Genomic DNA, 11,822 nt, shown 5'->3' on the forward strand with positions numbered 1-11,822 from the left:
ATTACCACGTTTCTGCACCGTACATAGCTACGCTCCATATTAAAGTTTTTACGAGTCTTTTCTTAACATCCGATCAATACGCCCTTCATCCATTCTTGCATCTTCCTCCTCCTTCTTAGTTATATATCCCGACAAACCCCTCTGTCCTCACCTCACCCACCATACCTATACTATACTTTCTCATTTGTCTTCCTTCTTTCGGTCCATTCTCCACACACCCACATTAATATATTAATTGATGAGCCTCCAAGGTTGTAGTACTGGGTGAACTCAACCATCACCCATACTAAACCGACATTCCAGGGTTGATTACTGCCTCTATGGTTGTTTTAATGGTATGTTCGGTCCAGCAAAATACCGAAGAAGATGCTTTTGCTATTCCTCTGTCACCGTTTGTCTGTCTATGGGAGAAAATACTATTTTAATTCCATGTAACCATACGTGTCGTCTTGTAAACATCAACCATATTTCGTGTAATATCAGAATAAATCGATAGATTCCGTTCGATTAAAACAAGAGAGGTTTGAAATAAGGCATTATAGTTAACAGAAAATCCCGAAGATGTCAACACCATAGTAAACCCGTCTATCGATATCACAAAGGTTCGATATAAATAGCAAAAATTAATATTTAAACAAATATTAATTTAATTATTTAGTTATTATAAATTATTATTTTAAATACGTGTTAAGGTGTAATAGTTTTTGTTTTTAAACTTGGAATAGTTGTATATCGGTCCGATTCTGAACTTCGATATTACTGTATTCGGCAAAAAATAAAATTAAAGTAGGTGGCAAATTAATGGTCATAAAATAATATTAATTTTCAGTGCACGGCTTTTAATTTTAATACTTTCGTTAAAATAATAAATTGAAAAGCCGTGACGAAGTAGAAGGAAGGATAGCATAACTGTCATGGCGGATATGCGTCTTCAAAGAAGGGTTCGTTGACTCAAGTTTGAGAGGGAAAATTTCATCTTTTCTATACATTTTACACTCTCTCTGTCGCAGAAAACCACCAATTTAGAAGATAAGGAGGTAAATACAGGTGACCAATTTGTAATAATCGTGTTCTCTGGTTTAAATACGTGTCAACATACTATTTTGATAGTACAAATCTCACTAACTTGTTCAGGTCAACATATTTTCATCTTGTGCTCGTCTTTTTATTACGTCCCTCGCATTACGACTAGCGTATCATCTTGTCTAAACATCTCAAATGTGTCCCTGTACCTGTGATATTGGAATTCGCGCGGGTTTTCTCAAATTGAATTCACGAATGTACATAAAAAGATATGAATTTTACACCAATTTGTTTACTATGAATGTGTACGTCGTGTGCGTACCATTTACGATCTACGACTACAAAAATTGTGTGTTTATGTATAGAAAAACTTACCGTTGGTTTTACGAATAACCTCGATGTTTGTGGGAAATACGATTTGATGTATTTCGTCGTGTTTATGGATCTGTTGGTGCAGTAATGTAAATATTTTTGATTTTGCTTTGGTATCAAATTTTCATGCCTCATATATTAATACTTACGTGAAGTCAACCCGTAGCTAGTGGTTTTCGGTTTATTTTATAAGGCTTCCGAAAATTGGCATCGTTAGTTATTTCGTTGAAGTGAATTAACGTCGGTCTATGGTTTTGTTTACGTCGGATGCCATTTGTGATACCACAGATGCCTTTGAGAAGCTTGGAAGAAAAACCGTACCGCGGCATGTCATTTTGATGGTGTTATGAATAAAGAAAATTGAATTATTTGGATCAATGCTTGTTTGAAATTACTTCCACGAAACTGGAAAACAGTTCGCGCGGTTTACGAATGGCTACCAAATGACGACATAGGTTTTCTCGTCAAATTCATGGGTTTAATCTTATAACTTGTGTGTCTCGTATTTCAAGACTTAAGTTTTTCTATCATAGTTTTTAGTTCGATGTGAACGGATATTTTCAGGGAATAGTCATGTAATGGTCGGTGCTCTTGAAGACGTTTTTAACAACCGTTGCTTGTCTTAATACTTGAAATGATTTGTGTTAAAAACGCTGGGGTAGCTTTTCGTCATCTGTGAATTCTAGTATAAAAAGAAATTGTTTTTTCAAACTACTATTTTGTTGAATTTTCTAAATAATAATGAACCCGAGAGTGTATTCCGTTAAAAATAAGAAGCTGATTACTTTTCGGAGCAATACGTCGTTGAATATTAATGATTAATTCCCCAATTTTTGTGGAATAATGATCTGAAGCAGTGATTATGTTGGAAGTCGGCATGTTCTATTTATTATTATCTATAAACCTTCCGCATTTCGGAGTTTCAGGTTGTGGTTCGGTGAAATCTTTAATTCGCCTCAAATTGCGGACATAGGCTTATAGTTTTACGGTGTAATGTTTTTGTAAGAACCGTAATAAAGGGAATATTTTCGTCGCAATACCTGTTAACTCCACTTTAAAGATTGTTGTATGGCGATAAAAAGACAAATGACGACCACGGTGCAATCAATGCTTTTGTGTATGTTATTTCAGGCGGTGCGATTAAGATTCCATTGATTTGAATGTGCTAATCTCCGAATAAACCAAAATTTAGCGCTTATTCCACTTTTACGCTTAATAGGACACAAATAAGAAATACCTTAACCGGAGTACAGTTTGAGAGAGTTTTGAAATAGAAATAGTGTCATTCAGGATGTGATAGCTCAAGAAAAGATCGATTTATGTATTTATATTTTTTACGTGTCGGTAATCAAACTTATCTGCAGGCTTTGAGGTGACAATATTTCAATATTAATACTTCAATCTCGATGGATTATAATTTCCAACTTAATGATTGCACGTTTTAACTGTGTGGAAGATTTTGACAGTGTGTTTCCCGTGTATAAAATTGTTTTTCTTCAATAAACATGTGCAACTTCGTGCTGGTTTTTCAGCTAATCTCATCGTAACATTCCACAGGCCCTCCGCGGATAGATTTTTTAATATTATGTCAAGTACATTAATCAAAAATATGCGAGGCATACGAATATCATTACTTTACGAAATATATACATATTCTTACCCTACGAAGTATACGAAATGTGCATTACTCCTAAATAGACGAAGTTATCGTAGGTTAATGCAACGGTTAATTTAAAAACAGACCTATAATGCCCTGAAAGTATGTTATAATTTGTTGTGTTTTACAGAAGAATGAACATATAACCGACGTATCAGTTATTTGCCTTGAAACAGGTAAGTTTAAGTTCAAGTCTGTCTTTCCGTATTGTTTTCAAAAGTTATTACCGGTAATTAGGTTTTATTTTATTCAGTATATATTCTTGCTATAAATATTAATTAGGTTTACTCAGTGTTCGCTGATCTTGTTTCTTTTATTTTTTATCGCGTAACGTAGCAACCGGGAATTCAAAAGCGATTATTTGAAAAACAAAATAGAGTCGAAATAAATATTATTTTATGTATGCTACGTATTATGGCGGATATTTTCAATGATTTTTACTTTTCATTCCTACGGTAACTTTCATTCTCTCACAGCTTATTTCTTTGCGGACTTATATTCGGGATATTTTTAAACCTCTTTTCAAAATATTGTTAAGGTTTTTGCGAGGTAAAAACCAAATACAATGTCTCAAGACATACCTATGTATTTACACCCTGTTTAAATGACAATCTTTTGCAGTGTGGGAGGCGACGTCTTCCTAGGAATGGTTTACGCTTGAAATGGCCGAGATGGAGGGTCACAGTTCTACATCTCGGGTCGAAATTAAGAGAGATTCCGGCACGGAGACGAAATCCAGCGGCACAGATGTACCGAGCGGTACGGAGTCAAAGGATGCCTTGGATGATACCAAATCGAAGGCGAAAGTGGGAGGCGTTGTTAGTGGTGGGAAGTTGGCGTTGGGGAAGAAGAGGAAGTGTAGTGAGAGTGTGAAAGTGTCTTCGGTGGGGAAGGAAGAAGAGGAGGATGAAGAATTCGGGTGGGACGACTTCACTGCGGCCGAGATGAAGGTCCTCGTTCAGGAGGTTGAGCTGCGAAAGGAGGCGCTCTTTGGGGAGTACAAGGAAGGGGAGTCGCCCAAGTATCGGTGGCTCTTCTGGCAGGAGGTCGCGGAGAAAGTCAACGAGGTCAACCCTTGCATACACCGAAACCTCGAGCAGGTGAGGAGGACTTTGGCATTGCTTGAAGTGATACTCTCCTTATATTGCGGAGCGAGAAAATATATATAATATACATATATATATATATAATATACATATATAATATACATATATATATATAATATACATATATATATATATGTATGTATATCATATATATATATGTATATTATATATAAATATATATATGTATATTATATATAAATATATATATGTATATTATATATATATATGTATATTATATATATATATATATATATATGTATATTATATATATATTTTATATATATATATATATATATATATATATATATATATATATATATATATATATATGTGGGTCGCGGTGGTCCAGGGGGTAGAGGGTTGGTCTTTTTAACTAGATAGAGGGCCCGGTTTGGATTCCTATTAACCAATAAGCCTCTCTGGTGGCACCTGCAGCTTCATCCAAGCTATGTGATCTTTAACGGGGCAAAATACTTGGTGAGGTCTTCCATAACCGGCACAGTGAACTATTAAAGGCCGTAAATACGGCTTATTTTACTGGGTGAACTCTATAATTTATTATAGAGTTATTTTATACGAATTCCCCGCCCACTTTCATTCCTACCTCCAGTTCTTCCCAATCCTCTTTAATCATTTTCTCTGCATACAGTTTGAACAGCAACGGTGATAATGGGATACACCCCATGCCGTACACCTCTTCCTAACACTGCCCATTGGGACTCCCTGTTCCCCACCTGCACCTAATAGCAGTCTGAGACATGTACAGGTTGTGGATTAGCCTCCTTTCCCTATTCCAATCCATCTCTATTTTCCGCAAAATACTCAAGAGTTTTTCTCATTTCACTCTATCAAATGGCTTTTCTATAATCATTTGAAACAGGCAAATACCTCCTGGTTTTGTTCTATATTCCTCTCGATTAATAATCTAATTACTGCAATGGCATCACGCGTACCTCTCCCCTTCCTAAACCCAAACTGATCATCCCCTAATAATAATAATAATAATAATCCTAAGTAATCATTTGCCCTACTCTCTATCATTTGGTTTACGATTCTGAGAACAACCTTAGCTGCGTGGGATATATATATATATATATATATATATATATATATATATATATATATATATATATATATATATAGGATATGTTGGGATAGATATATATATATATATATATATATATATATATATATATATATATATATATATATATATATATATCCCACGCAGCTATATATATTTATATATATATAAATATTATATATAACACTTTTTGAAAGTCTCACGGACGTGAATAATAATGTATAACACTTAGCACTAGTGGACACAGACAAAAACACAGAAACACACAAAAAAGAGACTTACTATTTTTCGAATTTTTGGTGGTCGTTGCCACCTTTATCAAGGAGGAGAGGGACAGAACAGAGTTCCAGACAGAGTTCTGTGCCTCTCTTCCTTGATAAAGGTGGCAACGACCACCAAAAATTCGAAAAATAGTGAGTCTCTTTTTTTTGTGTTTCTGTGTTTTTGTCTGTGTCCACTAGTGCTAAGTGTTATATATTATATATATATATATATATATATATATATATATTATATATATATATTATATATATACATATATTATATACATATATATATTATATATACATATATATATATATATATGTATATGTATGTATGTGTATATATATATATTAATTGAGAGGAATATAGAGCACAACCAGGAGGTATTTTCCTGTTTCGTAGATTTCGAAAAAGCCTTTGATAGAGTGAATGGGGAAAAACTAATGAGTATATTGCAGAAAATAGGAATAAATTGGAAACTAATCCACAACCTGTACATGTCTCAGACTGCTCAGGTGCAGGTGGGGAACGGAGAGTCCGGATGGGCAGTGTTAGGAAGGGGTGTAAGGCAGGGTTGCCCTTTCTTAATGTCTTTAAGTCCCACTTTTTATCTTCGTATCTCAAGTGAATCCCAGCCACCTAAATCCTCCTAATAGACCTGTCCTACTTATGTGTTCTTATCATAACAATTTTTGTGACAAATCTGACGTATTATCTCTGGACTTTAATCTAATTCTTTATGCCAAAATCTATATCCCACAAGGGTAATACTAGCGGCATATCCCACAAATTAGGTCTAACTGGAGCAAAATAACACCTCCTTTTTTAAACTTTCTCATTACATTTCCCCACCAACACCCTTGTTTAATGCAGCTGAATTTATTTACTGAAGCAGATCCTTAGCATATTTTCCTGATGAGTGCTCCCCATGAAAGGCTAGAGTTTGTCAGAACAACCCCCACAGATACTCAACTTGATTGGAATCTTAGTCATTACTGAACTTGGTAATTTCGTAGTTTACATCCCGTTCGCCACCTAGTTTGTTCCTAAATTTCAATACTGTGCATTTTTCTATATTAAGTAATTATATTAAGCAAATCATATAACCATAAACACAGTAGTAATCAACCCTGGAAGGTCGGTTTGGTTGATGGGTGATGGTAGAGTTCACCCTGTAGTACGATAAGCCCGGTATTTACGGCGTGTGAAATTCACACATCAGGGTATTAAGGGGGGCCAGTTCCTTAATACACTGCCGGTTATGGGTTCCCAGGAAGATCTGGTACTATCCGAAAAATTACATAGCTTGGGTTGAGGTGCAGGTGCCCAGAGTGTCTTGCCCGGAAATCAAACCTCCGGTCAGTCGTCCAAAGCTCTATCCCATGGAATACCATGACTTACTAATGTATATATACAATGTCGCACCCAAAAGTGGTAGGACTGATTTTTTTACAAGAATTTTATTGCCAATATACTTACATTGACTTAATAATCTTCAAAGTATGCTCCTTGAGCTGCTACACACTTAGTATAACGTTGCTCCCATTCCCCGTACGCCCGCTGAAAATTTTCTTTGGGGATGCCGTTGATGACCATCGTCGAAGCCTCTTGAACGACCTTTTTTCGAGTCAAAACGTCATCCCTTGAGCTGTCTTTTCATCAGGAGGAAGAAGAAGTAGTCCGGTGGTGCCAGATCGGCAGAATAGGGTGGGTGCGGCAACGTGGCAACGCCGTATTTGGCCAGGAGCTGTCTGACGACACTCAGAATTTTCGGCACCATCTTGGCGCACACCTTGCGCATGGCCGAATCCTGTGAAATAATGCGTTGGATGTTGGATGCAGACAGACCCAACTGGTCTGCAATTTCTTCACTGGTTAAGCGTCGGTCTGTGTTCAGCAGTGTCCTCACTCTGTCCACATTCGTGTTGGTTCTTGCCGTCTGGAGCGATGGTCGTCTTCAACGAGCTCCCTACCCTCTTCAAACAACTTGTGCCACTCAAATACTGTGGAACGGCTTAAGGCAGTGTCCCCTTAAGCCTGCTTGATCATATCGAGGGTCTCAGTTGCCGTCTTCCCGAGTTTTGCACAAAACTACACGGAATAACGTTGCTCTAAATTCAGATTCATTTTGTTTTTCGATGCGGACAATAAACTTGCTTCACTAAAAACAGTGTCCTCACTCAACGACCGCCCGCAGGCGACTGAGGTTGATGTCGGTCTGTTGCTAAGAGCCCCCTCCACCTTACCCTGCCAGGCAGACCCCCCTCCACTGCTCCGTTCGCGCCAGAGAAAATCAGTCCTACCACTTTTGGGTGCGACCCTGTATATTTATAGCTGTAGTCCAAGTATGGTCAATTTGTCTTTGTTTGTTTAATGTGTTTGCCATCTCTATTTCTCTGTCGGATCTTTCTTTGCAGGTGAGAATTAAGTGGTTTGACTACAAGGATCCCAGCAACAAATGGGAGAGTCGTGTGAGGCAGAGGGCATATAAGCACACGACAGGGATGTTTTTCAAACGTAAGTTATAGCGGCAGTACACCCTCCTGTACATTTGTATCCTCTTCCCTGCATCTAACCCATCATAAGAGATTAAATTAACACTTTTCCATAAGTTTATCGTTAAGTTACAAGGTGTGATTGAAAAAAGTCAGGACAGATTTCAATAACTTGTTTATTTCGATGGATACAGAGCTTAATTGAACTTGTTGCCCTTAAAGTACATGCCTTGGCTGACGAAACACCTTTGCTAACGTTCAATGTAACTACATCATTATCGGGTAACATTCATAACTCCCGAGTCCAGTGTGTACAAGAAACTATTGTAATGCTCAAGACTGCTTATGGTGAAGCTGCCCTAGGGAAATCCGGAGTCTACGAGTGGTTTACATGTTTAAAATATGGTAAAATGTCAATTGAAATTGCCAACCCCATTCAGGCCGCCCTTCTACATCGAGTACTGATGAAAACGTCAACAAAATCAATGCCCTCATTCGCGAAGACAAATCCAGAACCATTGATCAACTCTGTGAGATGTCTGGAGTGTCATGGAGTTCAATTCAGAGGATTCTAGAGCAGATATTTGGCACACAGGTGACTGGTTCTTCCATCATGACAACATGCCCGCTCATTCCACCATCTCCGTGATGTAGTTTTAGACAAAAACCAGCATGAAATCGATTGTCCAACCTGCCTACTCACCTGGATTTAGCTCCCTGTGACTTCTTTTCGTTCCCCAGACTCAAAAGGGACATGAAAGGAAAGCATCCTGTGACTTCTTTTCGTTCCCCATACTCAAAAGGGACATGAAAGGAAAGCATCCTGTGACTTCTTTTCGTTCCCCATACTCAAAAGGGACATGAAAGGAAAGCATCCTGTGACTTCTTTTCGTTCCCCATACTCAAAAGGGACATGAAAGGAAAGCATCCTGTGACTTCTTCTTGTTCCCCAGACTCAATAAAGGGACATGAAAGGAAAGCGTCCCGTGACTCCTTTTCGTTCCCCAGACTCAATAAAGGGATTTGAAAGGAAAGTGTCCTGTGACTTCTTTTTGTTCCCCAGACTCAAAAGGGACATGAAAGGAAAGCGTCCTGTGACTTCTTTTTGTTCCCCAGACTCAATAAAGGGACATGAAAGGAAAGCATCCTGTGACTCCTTTTCGTTCCCCAGACTCAATAAAGGGACATGAAAGGAAAGCGTCCTGTGACTTCTTTTCGTTCCCCATACTCAATAAAGAGATATGAAAGGAAAGCGTCCTGTGACTTCTTTTCATTCCCCAGACCCAAAAGGGACATGAAAGGAAAGTGTTTCGACACTGTGAAGGAGGTAAAATCGCTGTAAGTCCTAAAAGGACATCCCGATAAATAATGAATTTCAGAAATGTTTCAGAACAATGGAAGAATTGTTTGGATAAGTGCATTGTGGTCAATGGGGAGTACTTTGATGGTGAACTTAATTTCATGTAAATATTGAGAACTAAAGAGTCTGTGCCTACATTTCGGTTATTTTTGAATCCCCCCTCGTAGATCTTGATGAACTGTATAGTGGTTGGCCAAATTGTGCCAATACCGCATAAATTAATGCACGAAAGTGGTCTTCCAGTGAGATCAGTTTTGCAGTAAAGTTTAGAGTCCCGCCCCGACTACTTTGGGTTGTTCAATACCTCTCGGACCAATCAGAGCTTGCTAACTTTGTCCTTCCACCATTATGCAGCGTTAACAATGTATTCTTCTCTCTTTTTTCCCCGAAGGGAGGATGGAAACAGGCGATGATGCCACTGGCCGGACGGATATTATCAGCAGGAGAAGTGACGGGTGGCGAGGAAGGCCCAGGACGAAAGGTAACGGCTTGCTAAGTTGTGTTGGCATTACTGAAATGTGTCCTCTATCATCAAAGGTTTATCGTCCCACCTCTTTGACTAGCGGCTTATTGTAGACATATTTCCATTACTGATAGTACTTGGGTAAAGTTAATATTATAATCAATGATCAACTGGTTTAGGTAGGTTTTGGATTGATGCAAGATAGCAGATGATATGGGGACAATTCCCTTTTGTTTCTTCCTACCAAAACATCCCCAAATTCTACTCTGCGAACAAGCATCTCTTTGTCTCACCAAATATACTTGCTTCCTCCTCCCTTTATGCCATCCATCATCCCGAGTTACTATTCTGTCTAATACATACGCGAACTGAGGCCATCAAGACTTTATTTCGCTTTTAAATTTATAGTCTACACACATAAATGATTTCGGTGTCTACAGGGTTCGTCCGGAAAATAAAAGTGTACTGAGCTCATGAAAAAAAGTTTATTACACTTTTACATATCTTAAGCTAATATTCCTCAAAATAGGACCCTTGTGAGTCGATACACTTGTTCCAGTGGCGTTCCCATTCCTGGAACGCTCCCGCGAAGGCATCATCGGGAACCTCTCGAAGACTCGTCGTCGACCTCTTCTCTGCCCTCCACGAACATCTTGTGCCACCGAAAGATCATGTTTCTGGACATGGCTGACTCCCCGTAAGCCTGGTGAATCATACCGACAGTTTCGGTAGACGATTTCCCAAGCTTTACCGCAAATTTGATGGAATAACGCTGCTCCAAAAAGTTCGGCATCGCGTTTTCTGTGACGTGGGTCGAGCGTGGAGGTTCGCGTTAACAGAGCTCCTCACTACGCCACAGCTCAGAGCCGACTGCCTTTTTCAGCATCGCTTGCCAACATACCCCCCTCCAATCGCAGCCCATCAGAGCGGTGCTGGGCACGCCTGGAGCGGCACGCCCAGCCCAGGAGTCGGTACACTTATTTTCCGGACGAACCCTGTATACCTTCTTCAAAGTACTCTCTCTGTCAATTCGTAGTAATGGGTATCTATGCCTTCTTCTTATTATTATATATATATTCCATCTTCTTCTTCTTATGTTCATTTCCACTGTTTAATAATAAGGCACCCTCCCCTTTGGAAGTCCTCCTCCTCTTATTTAAAGGCAGTTCAGTTCTTATTAAGGTTCTTCTTATTTAATTAGCAGTTGTAGTAGTTTTCTATATCGTCGTTTCTTCTTTGCTTTATTATTATTTATTTCTTGTCTGTCTCCTCTCCACTCATTATTATCATCTCGTGTGCCCCAAAGTGTGATATGACACGTACAATGTCCCCTCAATCATCATTATCATCACTCATTTCATTGCATTTTATATCGGGAATATATATTGGAAATAGTCGCAAAAAGGGACAAGGATCTGTTAGGAATATAATAATAATAAGGAGGAGGGTTGTGATGATCATAGGATGAAAGGTGATTTGAATTTATTAATTATACAGATACAACGGCAAACATATCAATGTGCTCTCTGAATAATGTGCTCTGAATGGTGTCCATTGCGTCATGGTGTCATTTGTTGGTGTGTGTTATTATTTAGAATGTTAAACTCTTAAAAGGAATTTAAATTTGGAGTTGGGAAACCGATGTATTCAATGTTACATTAAGGAAATTATTGTGTGGAACCACTTTTTATAAATGTTTTATTTCTCTTTCAGACAGGACCGGTATGGATAAACCACGGTTGCGGGCGCCGGCTTCTGAGGTATGACCCACCAATTCTCTGCCTAATTGCTCAGTAATGAAGTAATTTGTGCTATTTAACGGGAAAAACTGTTTGAAACATGTGGAAATATGATCTTACCTTTACATTTGGACAATTAATTATCCAATATTTTAATTATATATATATATATATACACGAGGGTCATCCGGAAAGTAGTACCCGTTCGTGAAATAAAGACACAAAAGTAAATATTAACAAACATAAAAAATTTTATTTG

The 11,822-nt window shown here is 38.2% G+C and overlaps 1 protein-coding gene across 1 annotated transcript; it reads left to right on the forward strand.

The window, feature by feature from the left end:
• Nucleotides 1-947: 947 nt before the first annotated feature.
• LOC139693194 (uncharacterized) lies at nt 948-11,590 on the forward strand. The gene is made up of 5 exons (XM_071591296.1): nt 948-1,037; nt 3,674-4,152; nt 7,924-8,023; nt 9,753-9,842; nt 11,538-11,590. The coding sequence occupies exons 2-5, from the start codon at nt 3,715-3,717 to the stop codon at nt 11,588-11,590; spliced, it is 681 nt and encodes a 226-aa protein (XP_071447397.1). The 5' UTR covers nt 948-1,037; nt 3,674-3,714.
• The last annotated feature ends 232 nt before the right edge of the window (nt 11,591-11,822 follow it).

This window comes from Hetaerina americana, unplaced genomic scaffold (assembly GCF_022747635.1).
Source record: "Hetaerina americana unplaced genomic scaffold, ioHetAmer1.1.p SCAF_45, whole genome shotgun sequence".
In the NCBI taxonomy this organism is placed as follows: domain Eukaryota; kingdom Metazoa; phylum Arthropoda; class Insecta; order Odonata; family Calopterygidae; genus Hetaerina; species Hetaerina americana.

Bases quoted from the DNA above. Each gene is read 5' to 3' on its own strand.
- LOC139693194 (XM_071591296.1), top strand. From the start codon at position 3,715: ATGGCCGAGATGGAGGGTCACAGTTCTACATCTCGGGTCGAAATTAAG. The intron at 4,153-7,923 runs GTGAGGAGGACT...CTTTCTTTGCAG, and splicing joins TACACCGAAACCTCGAGCAG to GTGAGAATTAAGTGGTTTGA. The intron at 9,843-11,537 runs GTAACGGCTTGC...TTTCTCTTTCAG, and splicing joins AGGAAGGCCCAGGACGAAAG to ACAGGACCGGTATGGATAAA.